We start from the raw sequence: 25,659 nt of genomic DNA on the forward strand, positions 1-25,659 counted from the left end.
TAAATTAAATTAAATTAAAATTAAAATTACAGTAAAAAATTATTATTAGTAAATAATTTTGGGGTGTATATATAGAAGATAATTTATTGGTAATATTAATCACCAATTATTAATATAAATTCAGATTCTTTCAATCACATTTGTACATACAAATTTTATTATATGGAATATTAAATTAGTTTTCAAATTATGATTAATGATACTTCACAAAACTGTATGTTTTTATGATTTCCGATAAAATTAATAACTTAAAGTCCGCAATATAGACGCATTATAGAAAAAAATATCTTCTATTTATCTGTTAATTAAATAAAAATTAATTAAGCATTGCGATGTACATTATTTTTATAAATAAAATATATAAGTTTATATATGTAGTTTGATTCACGTATTGTATGACACGTTTGAGAATCAAACGTGTGTTGTTAACCTCATCATATGTAATACTTTTTTCAATCTGGATAGGAAACAATTTTGATTCAACAAAAAGACAAGAAGTATAAAGGTAAATAACAATTGTTTTTTTAATATCATATATTAATTTGTGCAAACAAAAATAAATTTTACATTGATATTTTTACGAGTTCTTATGAAATGTGACTTTAAAAAAACTCGCATATTTTTATAAGTATATTTCATCAAATAATAATTTCATAATAAAGTAATTACATGTTTTTGTTATTGGTATCTTTCTTTTCACATTTCTGCTGATTGATCTTTACTACCATTTTTTTCAGCGGATCTTATTAAAACGAGATTTTAACTATTGAAAAGTTCATTTTTATAAACTTTATCATTGTATTTGTGTATAAAGAAAATTAAAATATTAATGTGGTAGTCAATATAGATTTGTAAATATAGCTTATCATAAGGCAGTATAAAGTATCAAAGTATAAAATTTTCTATCATTTATTTTTATTTATTTTAATAAAGGTACAGTAGTATATATCTGTACAATGAAAAACTTTTCAAGTTTTATTGTTTAATAGACTATATTAAAAACATGTATTAAATCATGTAAGAATTTCATTAAATGCAGTAACTAGAAATTCTTTATAGGGTATTGCATTTATGGACAATATATAATCTTATACATGTATATATAAATGGGTGAAAGTCGTTGGTTAATTACATTAGCCAAGAGATGTTTTTGGGCTCAGTATCGTTTTTACACTAGTACAATGACTTCTTTGCTGGTTCCTCCGGAATCAGTACGAGGAATGACATGTTTGAATCGTGCAGCGTTTGAAACCACTGTGGAATTGCCATATTTAAGATATCGTGATATTAGAATTTCAAAAATAAAACCAGTTTTTAAGAAGTATCTTTTTAGAATGAGAAACTTTAAACCGATTCAAAAAGAGAACGATGAAGTTATCATGTATTTAAATCCATTATTGATAAAATGTTTTGAAGATTTTGTAGAAGAAGAAAAAGTATTATTAGAAGACTACAAATGTTTTGGAATGACAAAAGTTACTTTGAATTATGATAATTGGAATTCGTATGATATGTTGAAGGCTATTTTGCCTGAAGGAATTGAAATCCCAACATCGTACAGCTTGGTAGGTCACATTGTGCACTTAAACTTGCGTGAAGTACATTTACCATATAAAATTATCATTGGTCAAATTTATCTTGATACTATACCAGCTGCTAAAACAGTAGTGAACAAAATAAATATTATTGATACAACGTTTAGACATTTCAGTATGGAAATTCTGGCAGGGGATAAGAATACCATTACAACTGTAAAAGAACATGGTTGTACTTATGAATTAGATTTTTCTCAAGTTTACTGGAATTCCCGATTAAGTACAGAACATACAAATTTGATTACATTTATGAAAGTAAATGATATTTTGTACGATGTGTTTGCTGGAGTTGGACCATTTGCTATTCCTGCTGCTCGTAAAAGAATTGAAGTATTTGCGAATGATTTGAATCCTGAAGCTTACAAATGGCTTCAGAGAAATATTAAAATTAATAAAGTTGAAGCGAATGTTAAGTCTTTTAACATGGATGGTAGAGATTTTTTAAGAAGCGTCGTTAAAACTGATATTTTAAATAGAAGAGTTAATAATAAAGCGGGTTGCGAACACATAGTTATGAATCTACCGGCTCTTGCTGTTGAATTCTTGGATGTGTTTTTTAATTGGTTTAACTCAGATGAAATTAAACAAATGTGTTATCAACCACCGATCGTACATCTATATTGTTTTGTAAAAGTAAATAAAAGCGAAGATGCTTGTAATGTTGCGCGATCACTGGTAGAGGAGAAACTTGGTTGCACACTAAATTCAGATTCTTTAGTTAATGTACATTATGTCAGAAATGTTGCTCCTGCTAAAGAAATGATTCGTGTATCATTTCTACTGACTAAAAATATTTTGAAAGGCGAGGAGCCAGCAATGAAGAAATTAAAAATGAAAAATAATTTGAATGAACCTACGAATGATAATATTACAGAAAATAATGGGAAAGAACAAGGGAATGCAAAGAAAGCAAAAGAACAAGAATGTATTCAAAGTAGCGACTGTTCGTAGTGTGAAATTAAAAGCAAAAGCACAAAAAGTTTCTTCCAATTTGAAAAAAGTAAGTGAATTCCTACAAACAGTATAACTTTTAATTTCAATTTAACATATAATAAAATAACATGATATTTGTTGCATATATAGTGCATAATACATTTATTCTGTAATTTCTTACATATGTTTCCTTCGTTTCAATAGTTGAATTTAAAAGAAAACAAAGTGGACAAGGGGTCTAAGAATAAAACAGCTCAAATAGATGAACAGCTTCAAGAACTATGCAAGGAGGTACGTCAACCGAAACAAAAAATGAAAACAAATAATGTAAAGCAGACAAAAAAGAAGAAAATGTCCAATGCAACACCGATACGGACTGATGTAACAACTTCCATGATTGAGAAAATACAAATTTAATAGATATGTTTAGGTTAAGATGAATTCTGTAAATTCTAAATTCTGTAAATTTATATAAAAAACAAATTTTATTATATAAAATAAACATAATTTAAGACACAAGCTGTTATATAGTCAATTCTTATCTCCTAATTTTTATTTTTATTCAAGCGCAATGAGAGATTCAGCGATACACCTAGCTCTATTTATTCTATGATAATGTATCATTTTTCTTTTTCAGTAATTTTAATTAAATTCTAAATGAATAAACTGTGAAGTTTATTTTATTAGTCATTATTCATATATTCGAAAGGATACATTGTATCACATAATTACTTATATAAACTTATTTCAATTTATATAGGAAAATCATTGATAATGGAGATCATCGAAACTGCAGCCTTAATTGTAATAGGAGATGAAATTTTGCGTGGACAGATTGTAGATACAAACACATCATATTTGGCAAAACGTTTACGAGCTTCTGGTATTAAGCTTCAGAAAGTAACTGTGATCCCTGATATAGTGTGTATTAATTCATTATTATCTTTATATCAATTAAACCAACTCTAAAATCTTTTCAAATATAATTAGTTTCCAAACTGTTTCCAAAGTCTATTACTTAATTAAATATATAATTATGTATTTATAATTTTTGTCTAAATTCTCACTACGTGTAATGTAGCCTTTTGTGTTAGGTAGATGAAATTGCTAAGACTGTACGCGATGCTTCCAAACAATATTCTGTTGTATTTACGTCTGGTGGTGTTGGACCTACGCACGATGATGTAACATACAAATCTATAGCTAAAGCTTTGGAATTAAAACTTGAACCTCATGAAGAATTAATTGATATTTGTGCAAATCTCTTTCCAAATGAAAAAGAAGCCGGCCGTCTTACTATTGTACCAAGGCCTTGTGAACTTATTTATGTTTATTCATCAAGTAAGTCAATTAATGGATTAATTAATTTTATCTAGTAAAAAGCAATTTATAGCTATCTATTAATTGAATGTAACAATAAACAAATATTAATTTTTAGACAAATATGCTGTTGTAAAAGCAAAGAACGTATACATATTACCAGGTTCTCCAAAATATTTTGAACTTGCTGTTGAGGTGATCGTGCCACAATTAAGAGGGCGTACCCCTTTGCATTTCGAACAGATAGACATTAATTTAAATGAATTGTCAATAGTAAATATATTGGATGAACAAGCAGAACATTGGAAAGAAAAAGTGAACATTGGAAGTTATCCGCAACCAGCACCTGAATGCTTTACAAGAATTACATTAGAAGGAAAAAAGGAGGATGTCTTAGCAGCGAAAGCAGAACTTTTATATAAATTACCAATCCAAAAAATTCTAAATTTGAATAGTGGGTTTAGCCCATATCATGCGAGAATGGTTTTTGAAGATGCTGAAAATCAACCACATATATATAGCGCTTTGGAAGTCTTACAAGATTGTTACAAATTGTAAGGAACTAAAAAATTGATAATTATTTTTAATAAACAAGTGACAGTACGAATTTACACATATCTGTTTTAGGTTTAAACCAGAAGAAATTTTTATAAGTTTCAATGGTGGAAAAGATTGTACAGTAGTTTTGCACCTGGCAGCTTGTGTAGCAAAATTACAAAACATTTCATCATTGTTATGTCTATATGTAACAGCTGAGCCGTTTCCCGAGGTAAGATCAATTTCAAAATATTTAACATGTTTTTGAATTATTGTAGAATAATCGTAGAAATTCTGGAAACAATTATAGGTGGATTATTTTGTAGAGAAAGCTGCTCAGTATTATAATTTAGAATTGATCAAGAAGAAATCACCAATGCAGGAAGCATTGCGTTCGCTGTTAAATACACGAACAAATTTAAAAGCAAGTCTAATGGGAATGAGAAAAGGCGATCCTGGTTCTGAAAATGTAGAGGCTTTTACACCAACCGATCCAAATTGGCCAAAATTAATTCGTGTAAATCCAATTTTAAACTGGTCGTATGATCAGGTTTGGAAATTTTTATTGAAGCACAATGTACCTTATTGTCCGCTGTATGACGAAGGATATACTAGTTTGGGAACGAAATCAACTACAGTACCAAATCCAAGATTACAAGATCCTAACAATTCGTCATCGTATCTTCCAGCATATACTCTAACCGATGAATCCGCTGAAAGGCAAGGCAGAGTAATAAGTGAATAAAAATATAGACAAAATTTTACAGTATTTGCAAATATTATGTTACTAGGAAAAAGACAAAACTGTTTTAGTATATTATATGTACACACACATACACACGCCACACGCACACATATCTATACATATAACATTTCTAAATTAAGTATTTTACGTTTATAACTATAGCCATTGAATTTTGCTGAAGTAAAATTATTATTGAAGAAAGTATTAGTAGTACAATAATGAAAAAATGTATACTGTTAATTTAAGATTATTGTTGTTTTTTTTTTTTGTTTGTTATAAATGTATAAGTATGAGAAAAATTAAAGGTGGGTCATGTTGAAATATCAAACTTCTGTTTTATTGAAGTTGTATTTATATTTCTGTATAGAATAAAACAGAAAACGTTAAGGACAGGAAATGAAGAATATGAAACTTGAAAGTGTATTCTTTGATAAAATCAAAATGCAGACTGATGATCTGTGTGACTAACTTTTACGACATTGACGCACATTTCTGCTGACCCAGAGCAACTAGGGGATAATCCGTTGGCTGATCCTTGTGTGAAGCCAGCTAAGCTAACGGATTAGGGTTTCGTTGATTCAAGAGGGTAGAACGAATGGTATAAAACAGCTGGTTGATCAACTGTATCAAGGAGAGGGGCTGGCAGACGGAGCGGACGACATGTCCAACGACAGTATTCATTGGGAAGCGAGATATTTACCAGCAGGACCACCACGTTTGCTGGGATGGAACGTTCCCCCTGAAGAATTAGTTCATATACCGGAACACTGGCTGGTCTTTCCTGAGCCAAACCCCTCCCTTCATTATTTATTGGCCCTCTTATATATTCTTTTTACTTTCCTTGCTTTACTTGGCAATGGCTTGGTGATATGGATCTTTTGCGCGTAAGTCATTTATTTCTTCAAAAGTTTCAATTAATAGTTATAAATAATTGATATAAATCATGCCAATTTTTCATTACCATTTTCTTTCTTTCAAGCGCCAAATCACTGAGGACACCTTCAAACATGTTCGTTGTGAATCTTGCGATTTGTGACTTCTTCATGATGATCAAAACTCCAATCTTTATATACAATTCCTTTAACACTGGTTTCGCTTTGGGAAACTTAGGATGTCAAATATTCGCGGTAATTGGTTCCTTGACTGGAATTGGTGCTGCAATAACAAATGCAGCAATAGCATATGATAGATATAGGTATGAACTTTATTTACTTTAATTTAAACAAAAAAATAATTAAAATGATAGTTGTAAAGTTTATACAGGGTGTCCCAGAAAGAGTGTTAGTCCTTTAAGGGGAAGATTGCTGGGGTAATACTGAACAACACTTTCCTTTGCGAAAATGTCATTTCAAGCTTCGTTTCTGAATTATTAAGGAAAAACACTGGCCAATCAGAGCGCGCATAGAGCGCGGGCTCAGGGACGGCAGCCTGGACTTCTGCTATACCAGCAGGGTGCCGAAAGTGTTCTTCGCGACCTAGGCCAAGCCCATTTTTCATACTCGACGCTGCCGCCCCTGAGCCCGCGCGCTACGCGCGCTCGGATTGGCCAGTGTTTTTTCCTTAATAATTCGAAAACAAAGCTTCAAACAACATTTTCGCAAAGGAAAATGTTGTTCAGAATCACCTCGGCTATCACCCCCTTTAAGGACTAACACTCTTTCTGGGACACCCTGTATAACCCATTGACTGCCAGCTACGAGATATCTCGTATTAAGCGTGTGTATCAAAACTGCCAGCTACGAGATATCTCGTAGTGCGTGCTGCAATTTTAGATTAATTACAAATGGCCATTTCAGTTAAAAATATTTTAATATAATTATATTTTGTAAACTTTCATGTATTCTTCAAAATAAAACCTTGGCACCCAGGGCAAGACGCTCTAAATATGTCTGGCAGTCAATGGGATAATAAGCAAAGTAATACTGTATGATACCAGATTAATACGACATTGAAAACCTAAATAATTGAAGAAAAACAAATTGTTAATATATTCTAAATAAAAAAAAGTTGTATATTGTAAACTGAAAGCGTCGTTTAGTAATATTTTACATTATTTTATTCCAGTACAATAGCAAGGCCGCTTGATGGAAAGTTATCCCGCGGGCAAGTGATGCTTTTCATTGTACTAATCTGGACGTATACCATACCTTGGGCACTGATGCCCGTCATGGGTGTTTGGGGACGTTTCGTACCCGAAGGATTTCTCACCAGCTGCAGCTTCGATTACTTGACCGACACGAATGAAATACGAATTTTCGTTGCTACTATATTCACTTTCTCCTACGCCATTCCAATGATGCTTATAATCTATTACTACAGTCAAATCGTCAGTCATGTAGTAAATCATGAGAAAGCGCTACGTGAACAAGCTAAGAAGATGAATGTCGACAGTTTACGGAGTAATGCGAACACGAGTAGCCAGAGCGCTGAGATTCGCATAGCTAAGGTATTTTGTTTTCATTACTGTAACAAATATTTGAACATTTTCATTGTAGGCAATACGTGAATTGTGTGCTTCTGTAGTGGATAAAAACATTAAAGTTCCAACGTTACATACTTACATTATGTAACTGACTTATACTATAACTTCTGAGTATTTAATACTTAAAAAGTGTGCTATAATTTAAAGCTTTTTCCTTTAAAAAGTGTATACGTGTTTGAAGTATATTTACATAAATGTTTGTTCACAGGCTGCCATTACAATTTGCTTCTTATTCATTCTCTCGTGGACTCCATATGGTGTAATGGCAATGATTGGAGCATTTGGTAATAAAGCTCTTCTGACACCCGGTGTTACAATGATACCAGCATGCACATGTAAAGCTGTTGCTTGTTTGGATCCATATGTATATGCCATAAGTCATCCGAAATATAGGTACGTTTCTGTAATAAATTTTAGTAAGGTATATCAGAGAATTGAAAATTTTCATTGAATTGACTTAAGATTCTTTTATGTCATCCAATGCTTATTCAAGTAATCATAAATACTAAAATATATTATTAATATTAAGATAAAGATAAAACGAGATGTATTTATTATTATTTTTGATAGATTGGAACTACAAAAACGATTACCATGGTTAGAGTTACAAGAGAAGCCCATATCTGATTCGCAAAGCACCACAACTGAAACAGTAAATGCACCACCGGCATCAAGCTAGACTTGAATTAAAAACTCTTGTTTCTAAAAAACAAAAGATACTTGGTTTTAATTGACATTTTCTTTCCACTTTGTTAAAAACAAGTGATCCTTGTATTATAGCAAATGCAACTGCAATAAAGCAATTTCCTCGCAATGTATCATTTCTTCGCATGTTTCTTCGAGTAACTTATTAGAGCTGTCCAAATTCGGCTCTAATCTACCGAGTGGTTCTCTCACTTTGTGCCCGTTTCCTTTATGCAAATTGAGGTCTGTGCTAAGAACGTTGGTAAGTAGAATTTTTCAAGAAATAGTCTGATAATGAGAATAATTAGTTTTTATATATCACATCGGTTTTAGCCAGAAATTACGTTTCTTCATATACATCATTTGTTACATATTAAATGTATCATTTATATTTTCAAATATGATAAGAAAAAGAATGATTAGAAATAAAAATAATAGATAAAAGGATTGATATAGATTGGTATACATATAACTGGTTATAAAACAACTTATGTAAGCAAGAAAAACTGACAAGTTACAACTTTATTTATTTTTACATATTACCTACTCCTTTTACAATTACAAATGTAGGCCTTAATGATGTAGAAATAAAATGAAACGTGTGTAACAGATGACAAATTTTGATTAATTAATCTCAGTAGCAGTTTGATAATGTGATAAACAACCTCTCATATAACTGCATTGTATTATTGAAAATTGACTGTATACAATAAATGTATATATAATAAAATTATTAATTTTATTTTTTTCCAAGTAAATATTTGTTAAATCCAAACTTTGAAGATGTATATGAAAATTGTTGTCCGATTAAAAAGATTTGAAAACTTTTAATTGGATGTTTGTAACTATTGAATCATTTAACAAAAAAGAATAGGTAAAAAGTTATTCGATTTTCAGGCTTGTATATCGTTTAAAATATGAAATCAACAAGAAAACAGGTCTTTTTTGTTTAATACTCTTCTAACAAAATTTAAAAACTGTACAATTCATTGAAATCTTTTCCACTGCTATCCTTGCGAACTGATGAACTCATTCAATACGACATACGTCTATGCAATGGCTTTCTTTGTACTATTTCAATACTAATTCAGCTAATATATAACTATAACAATAAATAATAAATTACGTTCTGTACATTTTCCTAGGAACTTTCTACTTCTAACTTTGTTAGTTCATAGAAGACATTGATTTACTTAGAAATTCCAAGCAACTATCAGGTATCAAGATCCATCTTTGAATAACAGGTATTAAAACATGATAACATTGAGAGGTGAACAATTTTATAAAGCTAAATTATAACGATGGCCATAACATACCACGAACAATATAACATGATAACAATATGAAACAATTATTATATGTTACATGTAACAAGACGTTTACTTTAATATTTTTAGGTAAACGTAAAATTTTATACCGTTAATCTGAAATAATTTTTGCATTTTATGAAATATTACCAGTGTCTGGAATACCTATGTAGTTCTACGTTAAAATGATGATAATATGTTAAAAATTATTTCAGGCATGAACGTCCAGCGTAACAATAATTTCCAAACAGTTGCATCGACAGGTAATATTTATATATACCATTTTCTTTCTGTTTAATCAGTAACTGTACAATTATTCGTTTTCCTACAACTACGATAACAATGAATAGAAATGCCATTACAGATATGTATTTTACTGAGGGTTCATCTAAAAACGTAAGAGGACATCTTTATTATAAATACCATTGAAATTTAAAGGAAGTTTATGTATTCTCCCAACTAAAATTATAAAACGATTCTTGTATAAAAAGAAAAAAGAAAAAAAAGAGATGACCGAATTTTTGAGCACGCATTGTAATTATATATTTAAATTTTCGGCGAAGTTATAATTGATTTCAATATTTTCATAAAATATTGGTTAGAATATTTTAAAATATTCGTTAAAATATCGATGCAAAATTTTCTTGGAAAAACATAACGAATACCGTGGCTAGACGATCGTTATAATACGAATGATATTTACGCTTTATCTTTTTCTCTACACTACGTGAGCATGTTAACACGTTTTTCTCTTAATATCTAAACATTCGCGAAAATACGCTTTCAACTCTTAAAAACGATTCAACTGAATCTTGCATACGTTGTTGTGCATGTAAACGCATTCGACTTCTAAAAATCTTATCCACTCTGATATAAAGTACTTATGTATTTAGTGTATGGAAAAATGTGATCACGTAGATAGGACTCTCTTAAAAAGTAACGTTCCGCGTTATTTAAAATAAAAAGAAAGAAATCCGCTCGATCAATTTTATAAAAATAGAATTATGTTTATCCATTCGATAAACGTTTAATGTAAACTGATCTATAAATAAGTACAAAGAAAGGATGAAAAATAAAAAAAAAAAATTACACTGGCATCTTTTTAATATAGCGAAGAGAAAATTATTAGTTGCTTGATATTAAAATCGGAACTTGAGAAAGGGGCAGTTATCGTCGAGTTTTTAATTATCTACGTTCTCACGTTGTTCTAAACACGTTGTTTAATTTGATTTCAACGAGGCTTCGCGTGTCCTATTATATCCTCTCTAATTGTATAGTAAAACATTTACAATTAGCAGACGAACGAACACTGTCATTTTGAACAATACATAATCGAAAGACTAACTGTGCTGATTAATTTTGTAAACGCTTCGTTTCTCGACAATGATGTTTAATCGATGTAAACTGATCGCTTGTTTACTATGCTATTTGTATGCCATGTATGTACTTTTCGCGACACGCAAAGCTGTCCTAATTTGACAAGATTAGGCGTAAGGAGGAAGTAACAGTGCTGTATGGCTAGATTATTTATAATTTATGTCTCTTTCTCAGCAAACGAGTAAAGCATATTGCCTAAAGATTCATTATTTGCTATTATTATCATCATCATCGTCGTCGTCGTCGTCATCGTCTCATCATTATCATCAATATCAGCATCCACGTCATCATAGAATCTTTCATGTTATCATCTTCATCGTTATTATCATTTGCATTATGCTTATATCTGTAATTTTTGACTAGCATCATTGTGCTCTTAAGGGAACCCATAAGCGACCCTTTGGTCATATGGAAAATTGAAAATTCTTTTATAGTAAATAATGTTTATACGTATACATAAAATTTCTCAGGAGATTAATCAATCACTATAATATGTATCAAGATCGTTGAAATTGATAAAGTGTAGTCTATAATTTTGTCGCTGTTTTATTATAATTGGGGTTGCAGGTTTCTTGAATAATTTTCTCTTATCCGACATACTTCTCTTATTATTAGTTCGATTTGTTTCTCTTGAGAACACTGTAAGTACAGTGTAATTATAGGCGTTTCGTAATCCTAGTTTCTTTCCGAAAATACGTATCTCTTCACGTTGCGTATATCGTTTTATTAAATTTAATTATTTAACGTCTATATATCACCGTCTTAAAATTATACGCGTTTGTTGCTTTTGTTTTTCTCCCTTATATTTACACGGCATACTTACTGGATAAACATTGCATCCGAATACAGACATCTCAGCCCCAATGGACATTATGATTTTATTACGAAGAGACAACAGAATGGTGTTTTATAAAAGAGAAGACAATACCGCGATGCGATTGTATCTACATGCGTGGACATTGGAGGATGCTAGGACGAAGAAGAAAGAAAAAAAGTTACGCTACGACGAGAAACGGTGTTCCTGAGGAAGACAATTGGTGTCGGTGGTGGTTGTGCCAGTGTGGCCGGTACTTTTGGCTTTTCGTTTTTCATCGGAGCTTAATTTCTTTGCTTTGTACGGACGTAACGAGCATATTAGCATCGTTTGATTGTCCTTTGATACCTCTTCCGTTTTTGTTTTTGATTTTCTCCTCTCTTCTTTGTTCTTATTCTCAGTCATTGTCTCGTCTTGTGCGTGCTTTTCTTCTAGAAAAAATATTCTTCTAAGACACATTAAATCAACAATGATAAAAGGATGAAGTTCCGAAAGCGACAACCCTCCGATTTTTCTGAAATTTTTGCCAAAGCTTATCCTCGATTAGAGAAGAAAGTCCTTAAAAGGATTTTTGGCGACAAAGCCTCGTTTGCCCCCCAGCCCTCTTCAAAGTTTTGACAGTTCTTATTAAATATCTCCGAAAATATTGATTTTAGAGAAAAAAGTTTTTAACAAAAAATGAAGATCATAAAATGCTCTACAAAAAAGGTTATATACATTTTTTACGTAAATCTATTATTTTGGCTGTTATGTACATGTACGTATAAGTATTATTGATGTATTTAAGTTAGGTTAGGCCATACATCTAAATCCGGCCGCCCTAAGGTGGCCGGTAACACTTTCGTTTACGCGTATTTTTATAATTAATTTATTATTATTTCATGAAAGCGTTGCCGGAAAGTGCGGATTATGTGTTCGGAACAGATCGCCAATTTTGTATACCGCGCTGTGTCGGTAAGGTAGAGAATGATATCAACGATAGTGCAGAAATTACTATTTGTTTACATAACAACCAAAATAATAGGTTTACGTACAAAATGTGTATAACCTTTTTTGTAGAGCTTTTTATGAGCTTCATTTTTTGTTTAAAACTTTTTTCTCTAAAATCAATATTATCGGAGATATTTGATAAGAATTGTGAAAACTTTGAAGAGGGCTGGGGGGCAAACGAGGCTTTGTCGCCAAAAATCCTTTTAGGGACTTTCTTCTCTAATCAAAGATAAGCTTTTGCAAAAATTTCAGAAAAATCGGAGGGTTGTCGCTTTCGGAAGTACACCCATGAAGAAACAAGGAGTTAAAAAATGTTACTACTTTTATTGGGCCAACAAGCTGACCACTCGTCTCTTGTAAGTTCTCTGTATAAAAAGGTGAAAGGGATGAAAGTGTAAAAGAGTTGAGAAAGTACCTTGAAGGACGTCATCGAATATCGACCTGCTCATCTTTGAGACACGGTTCTTCTCTTCGCTCTGATCCACTTCATTCTCTTTGTCGATGTTATTGTTCGTACGAAAGATAGACTCGAGTACTTGTTTAGAGAGCAACGGTGAAATAGGTTGTTTCAGTCTCGTTCCGTTCACGTTGGTGAAAATGTCGCAGGTGTTGGTCTCGTTGTCGCACATCGTTATCGTTGACGCGTTATCGGTAATTAATTTCTCCGTGTCTGAATCGTCAGCGTTGTTATAATAATTATTGCTGCTTTCGGACTTTTTTAGAATCGATTTCGATACTTTCTTGTCTATGAAAGACACACTCTCGCTGTCGATTGAATCAGCGGACAAGGAAAGTTTGCTTTCGGTGTTCGTTCCTGAAATTTGCCTTCGTTGACCTGCATATACAGTGGCTCCAAGTATTACATTGACCCAGAATATGTAGAAAGGAAATCAATATAAGGGACTGAATCAACAGACAAACATAATTGGGATAATTTAGGAAGACACTGAACTACGTTTTACAAGCAACCTCTATAACGTTCAATATGTTAGCTAAAAATATCTATCTCAATTCTTAATACTTTTAGTACCTACATACACTAGTGGAATTAATTTTGGACACTTTTAAACTTTTACTAAATTATTTAATATATAATTTATATTTTATATTCTAATCATGGTTTTCCAATTTTAGGGCGTTGCTTATATAAAAAAATCAGTAAAAAGACCATTTACAGCCATACTTTTAATATAGAATAAAAATTACAATTTCAACATATCAAAGGAGGTAGAAAAAATTAATATTTCGTTGAATATCCTTTCATCCTGTGATTGGCTACGTTTCGTGTTGCCAGGCGCAAAAACAAAAATAACAACACTTTTTAAATTAAAATTTTAAAACATTTACAAACGAAATCGTGTGAAAATATTAAGTATAAACATTATAGATTACAATAAAAATATTACGGTATCAATTTAGCATAGCAGAATATACATTTTCTGCACAAATATGAAATAAGGAATATTTTTATTCAAAGTGTCCAGAATTAATTCCACCAGTGTAGATAAGTGAAGCTATTAGATTTGCCTTAAAAATTTGAAATTTTTTTGCGTCAGTCTTACTCTTGTCAGTTAGATAACACTTTTTTTGTTTGGTAAATGTCTATAAAAGTCCTTCTCATTACCTGTGTAATGTCTGGGTCCAGTGCCAGTTCCAAAGAGATGATGGTTTAGAATTTTCGTAGCTGATACCAGACCGCTATTGGTCGTTGCAAATGGTCTACCTCCACGGAGTCCTCCGTAGTAATTGTTCTCCGCGATGCCTTCTTTCATGATATTACGAATCATCATGCTCTCCTGGTCGCTGATAAATTGTGCACGCGATCTTACGCTCTGCAATCAGTCGCGTAGAGAATAATTAATACGAGACATTCTTTTGTTAGTTTATACATATATGCACACACACGCGTGCGCAGATATACAGGGTGATCCTCTCGCAGCCGGAGACAAAGGAACTGGCGACAATGAACCCCTTGACCGCACCATGAAGACACACAGAGTCGTCTCGGCCCGGGTAGGTCCCCGTTTATGGTGCGGTCAAGGGGTTTATTGTCGCCAGTGTTCCTTTGTGTCTCCTAGCGAGAGGATCACCCTATATATATAGGGTTGTCCAACAACTACATCAACAACCGAAGAGGGATGATTGACAAGGTGATTCTAAACAACTTTTTCCTTTGCCAAAATGTTGATTAAGGCTTCGTTTTCGAGTTATTAACAAAAAACACTGGCCAATCAGAGCGCGCTTTTAACGCGGACCGAACCACGAGAGCACGACCACGGCCACAGCCGACTCTATACTCCGTTCAACGAGACGAGTCATCAAGTATAAACACGTGCACGTGAGCAGGACAGGGCCGACTTACGGGTTCCGGATCCCCAAATCGCATCGTAAGATAAGCCTGACATTGCATACAAGAGCCCTCGGCAAGGGACCACCATAATTTGGCCTTGAGTTGTAGCATGTGGCAGCCAATGACCGCAGTCGTAGAGCCGATCACGTGAAAACCGATGGAGTTGTTTGTTTTGACTTGGTGACTCGTCTCGTTGAACGGAGTATAGTACTAGCCATGCTGAACAACGTGGCAACACCGCTCACGTGACAATCGGGAGGCCTATTTTCAAAAACAGAGTCCTGTGCTCGGAATTGTAATTAACGTCTTTTTTAATTAAAAGCTGTAGTAATATACGCTATTTTGTATTAATTATGTATAAACAATACATAAACGTTGCAACTGTGGCAAGTAGAAGTGATGTAGTAGTATAAAATTGCTATAAATGTGATATAAATTTTGTGTACTCTCGAAATAGTTTGGTGTTGTGAAGCATGATATTTGAAATATTTACAGTGGTTTCAAGAAAATTTAGGTATGAAGCAAAATGAAACATTTAAGAATTGATAAACGTGTATATAAGTGACTAAAAACCTTGAAACAAGCGAAATTATTGGAACGAAACCAAAGAGGTTATGTGAAGTTCAGAGAGTAGCTGAGAGTCTGACGACGTTGATTGGCTGGGAGTCTGGGAGTCCGGGAGGCAGATAGAGTAGGGTAGATGTTGATATATTCAGACCGGACTCCCGCGGTGTTGCCATTTTTACTTCAGCACGGCTAGTACTATATAGAGTCGGCTGTGCCACGGCTTGAACGCAGAGCAAATCCAACACTCTAGTGGTTCGGCCCGCGCTAAAGACGCGCTCTGATTGGCCACTCGAAAACGAAGCCTTAATCAACATTTTGGCAAAAGAAAAAGTTGTTTAGAATCACCTTGTCAATCATCCCTCTTCGGTTGTTGAAGTAGTCGTTGAACACCCTGTATACATATCTCGAGCTTTTCCCAATGAAAAATATATTCATTTAGGAAAACTCAAGAAAAGCCAACGAATAGGATTGTCAGGAACTCGTACAGAAAAGCAGTTTACAGAGTCCTTTTTCATTCGTAGAAAATTGGACGATCACGTTATTATACTGGTGTGTTTAACACTATCTGAAACTTCAAATTGTAAGCTTTAATTAAGCAGTCTTAATGGGAATTAGGAATGGACACGTTTTATGCTTGAAAGCTTTCAACGTAGAGTTGAACACAGCAGTGTTGAAATGTTAACATATTCGGGGCCGGGATAACACGTATAGGTTAGCTGAGATCGTAAATTAAATCGTTAGAACATTCTTTTGATGACACCGATACTTAGGACTATACACATATTGTGAACTATTTTGGGATTCGATTTTAATTTATAATGCAATTATGCAATTTTTATGATCCCTTTGAATCTCACCACATTTCTCTGATGTGGGTAGATTTACCCAAAGTAGGCTCGAACGTGTTAAGCGTAACAAGTAACAAGTAACAAGTAACAAGTAACAAGTAACAAGTAACAAGGCAAAGTGTTAAGTATGTATAACCTCGTTAACTTTTACCTTCTATTTTTAATGTATACACTGGTTTGATGATGAGCACCACTTTGCAATGTCAAACAGTTGGTTGTATGTTTTTAAATGGGAACGAGCACATTTAATAGCCTGATGATATTAAAGGAGGAGTGCTTAGCCGTATGCAGAAAAAGTGAAAGTGTAGACAAGCAGGGAGTATTAATTGTTAATTAATGGTGGAGCGTATTGAAGCGTTATTTGCATGACGCAAAATCAACAGTACCGGAATTCGTTCTCCGACTCAAGCACGGAGGTAAAGTCGGTTACGCTGCAACTGTGTGGCCATTTTCTAATCAAGACACAAACCACAAACGACGCTTCTGGAAATCTCTTTGTTTTTTCTGTCTGTTCTTTGAGCACGGATACGTGCAATAATCGCGTGTGTGTGTGCAGCCCCTTCTGACAAGCACCAGGGCATTCGGATTATGTACGATCGCCCTCGGCGATTCATTCAACTGAGCTCCGTTTGCGATCTTGACGGTTCGTGAAACTGAAAAAAGCAGTGATGATACGTTGTCAGAGCTCGTGCAATTCAAAAATAGACTTGTGATTATCGCAGCCGCATTTCTGGCTATTGCAGAAAAGGCAAGTATTAATTGTACGACTAGAGAGTATCGAATAAATGTTTGGTTTAGCATCAAGCCAATCTTTTGGAGTAACCTGATGTTCGCTCCCAAGAGTAAAGGCAAGACATAAAGATGTGCGGGTACCCGAGCCCGCCCGAGTCCGTAATATTGGGTACCCGTACATTCCTACGGGCCGCACATCACTACTGAAGACAAGCAACGCGAGGCTTGTTACATTACTCCAAGATAAAGAAAAGAAAACGAATAAAAGGTGAAACTTGTATGATAGGTAACTTAACAGAAATGTCTATTAATGATTCTAATTGCAATTCTAATTCTATCTAAGAACATATAAAAATAAAAGTAACAAGCAATGGTTTACCATTCACGCGGCGAATGGGCTTCCCTAATCCTTGTTCAAGAGTCAATTGTATTCGTTATGCGTTTACGATCGGTTGTTGACTCAAATGTCAATTGTAAATGTACAATACATCTATCGATGTTCCCTTGCACCTCTATTCTTCGAATCACTCTTTCTTAAGACTGATCACAATCAAAGCAGTTTTGTATTTTGATCAAACAGGTAAACAGCGTTTAAACGTTTCACAGATACGCGTGCAGAAGATTCAGTTAATGCAGAGAATATTAAGAGAAAATAGGATAAAGGGACGGACATACCTGTTGAATACGGATCTTCCTATGCTTGGGTACTGCGTCGTTCAAGGTAACCTTGCTACCCTCGTTCAAAGGGCGGATATCCTTTAAAGATTCGACGCTTGGTGAAGCGTCGGTGACGTTACGGCCGACATCACCAGAAGCAGATTTCTTTACCCTGTTATTCCCACACTTCTCCGCAGCTTCCAGAGGGTTTACGTATAGATTGCTGTCCACCTCCTCGGTTAAATCACCCTGTGTAATCAAGTAATGATATTATTGTTATTATGTTGTCTAATTAATGCGTTAGAGCCGATTTGGGGGGAGGGGGTAGACCTAGCCACACCGGAGAACTGGCGATATTAACCCGAAGAGATTTTGGGCCTCTTGAAGTTACGTCGGGTGATGATGATTGGGGGGGCATGCGACAAGGCATGGAGAAGGGAGTCTTATGACCCCAAGATGTCCGACCTCCGACCCCGGGAACATGGTCATAATAATGACATAAGATGACGACGATGATGGATGGAGATGGCGATGGAGAGAAAAGAAAAGCAAGTGGTGACTTGTCTGAAGTCCCTGTCACGGAGAGGAAATTCTCATGAGGCTCTGGAGGAAGAACGGGGAGGTGTGAAGCAGCAGCCGCCTTCTGATCCGAACGGGATCATCCGCTCTCGTTCCTCCGATTAAGAAATGATGCGGAAGAGGATGACGTGATCATCATCATGAGGAGAAGGAGGAAAGGAAGAACGGGGGAGAGGAGCGATCGCTTTTGATGAGGATTAGATTAGGTTTGGTTAGGTTGAAGTTTCACCATGTTCCCGGCCTCATGGCTCCTATTAGGACGTTTGTTGCCCTCGATGAGCCCAGTCGAATGACGCGCCCTATACCATTATCCGACATAATTCCATCAACGCCGTCATCATCTTATGTCATCATTTTGACCATGTTCCCGGGGTCGGAGGTCGGACATCTTGGTGTCATAAGACTTCCCTCTCTATGCCCGGTCGACTGAGCCCCCCCATCGTCATCCGACATAACTCCAGGAGAGCCGAGATTTTAAGCGATACCTGCGAATGAGACGGATGTGTTTGACAGCTGGCATACGTATCAGAGCTGTCTACGCTTCCTTGTTCGTTATATATCCTTCCGTAGCACGAGATGTCCACTGCTTGAGGTGGAGATACCTTGGTCTCGTTGAAAATTGTCTGAGCAGCTTGCTCAGCTGCTGCAGCGGATCTCATCGCCTTCATCTCTTGGCAGATGGGATTACGAAAGTCGCTGGTCGCCAGTGGCATTATATTTTCCGCGTCTCTGAAGTCTTTGTATTCCTAGAAACACGATCGAGATGAAGAGCCTCGGTTCGTTGAAGACTATACGCCCGTTCGAAGCGTTGTCTTCAACATTGATCCGGAATCTTAAAGATTTTCATGTAAACCGGGCACATCTTTCGTCAAAAATTATTTCGTTAAAATTAGTTATCATCGATTATTTGCTTTTCTCTTGTTGTAATTATCCATACAGAATCAGTAATAGGGTGTTTCAATTTTGTCAACGATCCAGTAAGAAAAACGATTTAATCTAGACGACGAAAGCTGTACTTGTTAATTAAAATAAAAAACGAGCGAATGCTTCTTTTCGTGTGCTAAACTCTAAGAGCAAGGGGAAACATAATGGGGGAAGATTCATCTATGTGCTCTCTAATTAATTGAATCTATTTAATATGACCTTTCTACGTCCGTATTATTATTATACTCGCCTGATATGATCCAGAACAGTATTTGCACGGTCATTAAGTAGATTAGAAGAAGACGGTTTACACTGTAGTGAGGTGCGAAACTTAAGGAAAACAACGATTACTAATGATTAGTTTGTTCCCAAGCTTGCCAGAACTGACCTATCAGATGCAAAATTTATAATATACGTATGTATATACAATAATCATTGCAATGTCTGTATGCTGTTGTCGTGCTTGTTGTTGATTATCTCTGTTTTTCAAGAGAACATGCTGAGAAAATGTAACGTGAAAAAAGCATTGTACTTGCAAAATCTGTTACACGATATAACATTACATCGTACCATTTATATGGTGTAACAGATTTAAACGATCAGATATACATGGGAAGAAAGAGTCTAATTATAAGATTTTAAGGATTTATTATGTTTATTAGAAAAAAATATATACAAAAAAGAAAAAGAAACAGTCGATGCTGTTCTTAGGTCCTTGTATTTTGAAAAACCCTGTATACATAGATCGTTGTTTACAGAAAGCATACATTCCGTGTTTCAAATTTTCTATTATGCGAAGGTGCTTCCGCAAATCAAAGTTGCAGAACCACAATCGTTGTTATAGCAATTTCTTTCTTTCTTTTTTTTTCTTTTTACAAACGTTACTCTTTCTTTACAGTTTTTACCTCGATGAACAAAAAAAAGGAAAGTTGCCGTTGTACATTTGTGTCAAGATAGCATAATTGATAAGTTATTAAGTGCAATGTGTTATTTAGAAACATAGCCCTACGTAGCATTCACTTGATCGCATGTACCTGTTATCCGATCATGCCACGTTCCATGTAATGATTGAAATGAATGAACGTTTATTGTGTGCGTGTTGATCGCTAGAAATATGCAGCCAACGAGCCATTGAAAAAGATTAGTAATTAAACTAACGTTGCTCTCTTCATAAACATCGTGTCATCGTATAAAGTAAATGATATCTAGAAATAATTTCCTGATCTCCAAACAAACATACTCTTGTATTATTTATATTTAAAGTACTATTTGAAGGAGTGTTAATTATTTGAAAAATTCAGTTTGTAATTTTAGAATTAGTCAGAATCAGTGAACAAGTTCTACAATGGTGGAATTAATTCTGGACACTTTGAATAAAAATATTCTTTATTTCATATTTGTGCGGAAAATGTGTATTCTGCTATGCTAAATTGATACTTTCACAAAATTTAATATTTTTACATGATTTGATTTGTAAATGTTTAAAAATTTTAATTTAAAAAAGGTCTAAACTGTGTTGTTATTTTTGTTTTTGCGCCTGGCAACACTAAATGTCGCATGATGAGAAATAGCCAACCACAGGATGAAATTAATTTTTTTCTACCTCCTTTGATAATTTGAAATTGTAATTTTTATTGTATATTAAAAGTGTGGTTGTAAATCTTTTTACTGATTTTTTTATATACGCGACACCCTAAAATTAGAAAACAATGATTTGAATATAAAATATAAATGATTATAGTATATTAAATACTTAAAAAAATTTTAAAGTGTCCAGAATTAATTCCACTAGTGTACTTTTGAATAACTAGGATTTCCTCTCAAGACATTGGTCTAATTCGTTGGCAGGTTGCAAGCAAATTGCTTGATCACCAGTGAACTCTTACTTCTCATACTGTTCTTCGAATTCATGCCACGAATCTAGCGTGCAAACTCGACGTTTGTTTTATACTAGGAAGCAGGAAATTATCCGTCAGAGTATTCAGATCGATTTCAATACATAGATGTAGTAGGCACGTGCGAATAATTTACATACATTAGAAATAAGGTATTACCTAATGATAAATTCATTGCTATCGATATCGATTGAACTACGATTAAACTACTGATAAACTAAAATAATCGATATGTTCGAATAATTCAAATTACATACCATGATTTGGGTATACTTCCGAAAGGCCCCATCACCCCAGGACAACCAAACTTCGGATTTATAGTAATTGAGGGACGAGAAATCGAATAAGAACTTGCAAATAAACCGCTCTCGAGATATACAGGGTATTCTAAAAGTGCGGATACCCCCTATTACCTCGATAAGAACGCATTTTCACGGGAAATGACTAACCTAACCTAGGTTAGGGTTAGGTTACGGTTAAGTTAGTCATTTTCCGTGGTTAGGGTTAGGGTTAGGTTAGGTTAGTCATTTCCCGTGGTTAGGGTTAGGGTTAGGTTAGGTTAGTCATTTTCCGTGGTTAGGGTTAGGGTTAGGGTTAGGTTAGGGTTAGGTTAGGGTTAGGTTAGTCATTTTGCGTGGAAATGCGTTCTTATCAAGATAATAGGGGGTTTCCGCACTTTTAGAATACCCTGTATATTTCGAGAACGGTTTATTTGCAAGTTCTGAAAATGGTCTTATTCGATTTCTCGTCCCTCAATTACTATAAATCCGAAGTTTGGTTGTCCTGGGGTGATGGGGCCTTTCGGAAGTATACCCCATGATTTTTTATAGTATTGTGGGAGTTGTGAGCGGAGCGTGGGGTTCCCAGCGCCCTGGGCCTTTCCTGTGATGGACCGCTTGCGAGAAAGGATGGAGCTACACGCGCGACACCTTACGGCTATCATAGGAACGGCCCATGGCGCCGGGAGCGCCAGGAACGCCACGCTCCGCTCACAACCCCCACAGTATAGTAGTATGTACATACTGTGCAGAGATGAGATGTTGCGGAGGCTAAGGAATGCGGGTACGATTGATCAGAGTTTTCTAGTCACGCGTTATTAGTCGAAACGCTCACACATCCTAAGCACGCCGCTTGACGTGCTGGTGTGGGTGCGCGATGACGTGGGGACTGGGCGGGACTGACCAAGTGCTCCCCTTGCCCCTGTGCCGTCCCGCTCCGCAACATCTCATCTCTGCTCAGTACCTAAACGCGATAATTGAACGAAATTAAAAACGAAATTTCATTCGCAGATACCTAATACTTGTGATATGCTCAACGGTAAGTGTACCCAGTTTCTAACATGATGAAATATAGAATTATAAAGACAAAAATAATGCAAACCGCTAAATGGTAAATCAAATTTTAGAATAATAATTATATTGAATAAAATATTCTCGTTATTATACCTGTCAGACTCATTCAATGCGCATACACAAGCATTATTATAAGGATTATTCAAACGTAGAAGTTACCTGTGGCTAACCCCTTGAATTCACGCTAACGTTTAACCCTTAGATGATGAAGCAGAATCAACATTTTCATACATATATTCCAATATGTATGAAAAAGCCTTTCACTTATCGTTAGAAATTTCAATGGTGAAATTTATTTTACCAAGATTGACCCGGCCATCACCGACCAAGGGTTAAATAATTGGCATACTATATGTAGAACTGGATAGACTTCCTCGCGAGGCAAACTAATATAGAATGCTGTACGTTAAGATTAACGATAAGTGATAGATAAGGTTAAGTGTAATCACGGGAACGTGCCTTGACCTACAAAATCATTTGTTTGCACGCAAATCAGAGAGAAATTAATGGACGAGCTAAGGATATGTTTTGCGTCTAAAGCATTGAACGAAAGTGGTGTCGTGTGAATGAAGAAAAATTGATGCTCTGTTTTGAAGGGGTTAAAGGCAGTGCATACACCCAGTGGACTATACATGGAATAACCGTGCATCTGTATCATGGCTGCAGAAAAAATGAAATTAAAAATTTGCGGACAAAGAACGTATAATACGTAAAGCCAAGGGACAAAGAAAATGTATTCTTTTCTATTTTTTCTTTCATGTACGCTGAAAAAAAGAAAGCAAAGCTATAGAAAGTGATCGTTAAAAAAAAGAAACAAATTAAGGAGAGAATATCAGTCTCCGTTAATCCTGAAGTATAATATTTTCTTTTTTCTCGACAGCCCATTGGTGTATGTAGTGCCGTCTAAGAGAGAACGTTAATGATCGTAAATACCTTCGTAGTACAAAAGCAACACTCGAATTCGCTAGGTATTTCATCATTTTTCTCGAATTTTCTGCTGTCTTTTTTCTCTTCATCCTACAATGTCACACACACAATTTCCTATTTTATTTTTCTTCGTAACACACGTATGGCTCGTTCGATCGGAACCGATCGAATCGTTTCGTTTCGTTCTTTTATTTTGTTAAATCACATTTTCTTCGATTCTGTTGTCAAAAAATGAAGCAGCGTAAATAGTGGAACAAATAAAAAATTATTTAAAAAATTTCAACGATACGAAATAATTCCAAAGTTTCTCGACCGAGTGAAAATATAATTAACCCTTTGAAGCACGTATTCAAAGAAAATTCTAGAAATTAGAATAAGAATCGAATGTAGTAAGCGAGCAAAGGATGCTGTTAACGAGCAAGAAACTTGTGCTTCAAAGACTTAACCATCGTATAACGGATGCAGGGTCATTTTGATCCATCATTATACACGCAAGTATCCGTTTTTCAAAAGGTTAAATGAGAGTATGAAACACGTGGAGCCAAAGAGAGAGTTAGAAAAAGAGAGAGAGAGAGAGAGAGAGAGAGAGAAATTTCTAAAGGTAAAAAGAAAAATGTGTCATTGTTGTATTAATTTGGAAATGATAAATTTGACATGGTTGTATGATATATAAAAGCAGGGCCGGTTTTAGCAATATTGGCGCCCCGGGCAAGATTATCGTGGCGCCCATGCAGGGGCTAAAAAACGCGTCCGGGAAGATGTAGACATAAATGTCGCAGCATATATAGCGTATATGTAATATTACATATGAGATGTAGATAGAGAGAAAAGACAATGAGAAAATATCGGTACATTTGCATACTAGGGACACCGGGCTGCGGCGCCCCCTATAGATCTAGCGCCCTGGACGATTGCCCGACCGCGCGCCCCCCTAACGCCGGCCCTGTATAAAACTATCGCTAAATAATACTTATGCTGTATCATGACGATATAATAATTTCATTTACTTTTTTAACGAACGGTGTTAATATTTAGAACATCCAAAGTAATTGCAGTTAATTAAAATGTATCATTTTTGGGAGTTTTGTGAATAAATTGGCCTTTTCATTGATTCATAACCTATTAAAGCATTGTTTGTGAATCTGTTAAGTACACAAGGTGTAATAAGAGGTGTTCATCGAGACGTGTACACTAAGCACAAGTGACAGTGAAACGCATCGTATTGAAAAATAAATAAATAAATAATATAATATAATTGTGGATGGACGGACGTCACAATTGCTTTTCGTTACTTACGCGAATCAATCGAATAACCGATGGTGTAAAAGTCATCATTTATGGGATTCAAATGAATATTTTACATTTCACTTACACCGCTATGACTTTTAGTTCCTCAACTATATGTACTTCTGAAACGAATTCCTTGATCCTGCTGTCCTGTATATGTCTTGACGAAAGAGTTAACGCCAACTAAAAAGCTAATGCTAAACCAACAAAGGATGTGCATGATTTTCAGAACATTAATCGGATTGAAATTTTTGCATAATTATAAGGAACTCAAAAAGTACATTTAATTGTTTAACATTTGGAACAAACCAACCAGTGTCCAAAATATCATGCACTCTTATAAATCTATGTATAATTACTACATTATCAACAGCATATTGCGAACAGCAATATAAGACGTCCCCCATTCTTATCGTTGAATAATTAACAAAATTCTTTGTTATTACATTATCGAAATTAATTCGGATGAAAATAAAATCAATATTCACTTTGACATATAATTCAGTAAATAATTAATCGAGTCGGATTTCAATGAATTTTATTCGATTACAAGAAAAAGATTTGATGTCATATAAGAATGGACGTCGAATTGTGTTGTATTTACTACTTAATATTTCTCTTTTCTTTTCTTTTCTTTACTTTTCTTTTCTTATTTTTCTTTTCCTTTCTAATGCTTTGTTTATTTCATTCTTACGACCAAATAGTATTAATTATGTAATATAGTTGTACAGGCAGTGTTGTCATAGAATCAACTTTT

General features: G+C 34.6%; 3 protein-coding genes across 16 annotated transcripts in view; 2 read left to right on the forward strand and 1 right to left on the reverse strand.

The window, feature by feature from the left end:
• Window positions 1–367: 367 nt before the first annotated feature.
• Window positions 368–5,458, forward strand: LOC114880517 (tRNA (guanine(37)-N1)-methyltransferase-like). 3 transcript variants are annotated; one of them, XM_029196617.2, is made up of 7 exons: window positions 368–505; window positions 1,060–1,281; window positions 3,289–3,449; window positions 3,623–3,869; window positions 3,967–4,402; window positions 4,476–4,617; window positions 4,696–5,458. In XM_029196617.2, exons 2-7 carry the CDS (start codon window positions 1,107–1,109, stop codon window positions 5,128–5,130), a joined length of 1,596 nt encoding a protein of 531 aa, XP_029052450.1. In that variant the 5' UTR covers window positions 368–505; window positions 1,060–1,106; the 3' UTR covers window positions 5,131–5,458. The 3 variants fall into 3 exon arrangements, with proteins under 3 accessions (XP_029052450.1, XP_029052448.1, XP_029052447.1); XM_029196615.2 differs by lacking the exon at window positions 1,060–1,281; XM_029196614.2 differs by lacking the exons at window positions 3,289–3,449; window positions 3,623–3,869; window positions 3,967–4,402; window positions 4,476–4,617; window positions 4,696–5,458 and adding an exon at window positions 2,733–3,044 and having other exon boundaries at window positions 369–505; window positions 1,060–2,595.
• A 94-nt stretch (window positions 5,459–5,552) lies between these two features.
• LOC114880519 (opsin, ultraviolet-sensitive) lies at window positions 5,553–8,430 on the forward strand. Its single transcript, XM_029196621.2, has 5 exons — window positions 5,553–6,014; window positions 6,110–6,325; window positions 7,195–7,576; window positions 7,821–8,005; window positions 8,183–8,430. Exons 1-5 carry the CDS (start codon window positions 5,791–5,793, stop codon window positions 8,289–8,291), a joined length of 1,116 nt encoding a protein of 371 aa, XP_029052454.1. The 5' UTR covers window positions 5,553–5,790; the 3' UTR covers window positions 8,292–8,430.
• LOC114880516 (potassium voltage-gated channel protein Shab) overlaps window positions 7,928–25,659 on the reverse strand; it is a 42,000-nt gene continuing 24,268 nt past the window's right edge. For 5 of the 12 annotated variants that reach the window (XM_046286095.1, XM_029196604.2, XM_029196603.2 and 2 more), the window contains 6 exons: window positions 23,622–23,705; window positions 19,003–19,263; window positions 17,957–18,187; window positions 14,409–14,616; window positions 13,200–13,619; window positions 8,790–12,225 (listed from right to left, as the gene is read on the reverse strand). In XM_046286095.1, coding sequence (XP_046142051.1) covers window positions 11,981–12,225; window positions 13,200–13,619; window positions 14,409–14,616; window positions 17,957–18,187; window positions 19,003–19,263; window positions 23,622–23,705 — 1,449 coding nt within the window. In that variant the 3' untranslated portion in view covers window positions 8,790–11,980. Of the gene's footprint in view, window positions 8,014–8,789; window positions 12,243–13,199; window positions 13,688–14,408; window positions 14,617–17,956; window positions 18,188–19,002; window positions 19,264–23,621; window positions 23,706–25,659 lie in introns of those variants that run through there. The other 7 variants (XM_046286098.1, XM_046286097.1, XM_046286096.1 and 4 more) reach the window with 7 other exon arrangements.

The sequence above is a fragment of the Osmia bicornis genome, chromosome 6 (genome assembly GCF_907164935.1).
Source record: "Osmia bicornis bicornis chromosome 6, iOsmBic2.1, whole genome shotgun sequence".
Taxonomy (NCBI): Eukaryota; Metazoa; Arthropoda; class Insecta; order Hymenoptera; family Megachilidae; genus Osmia; species Osmia bicornis.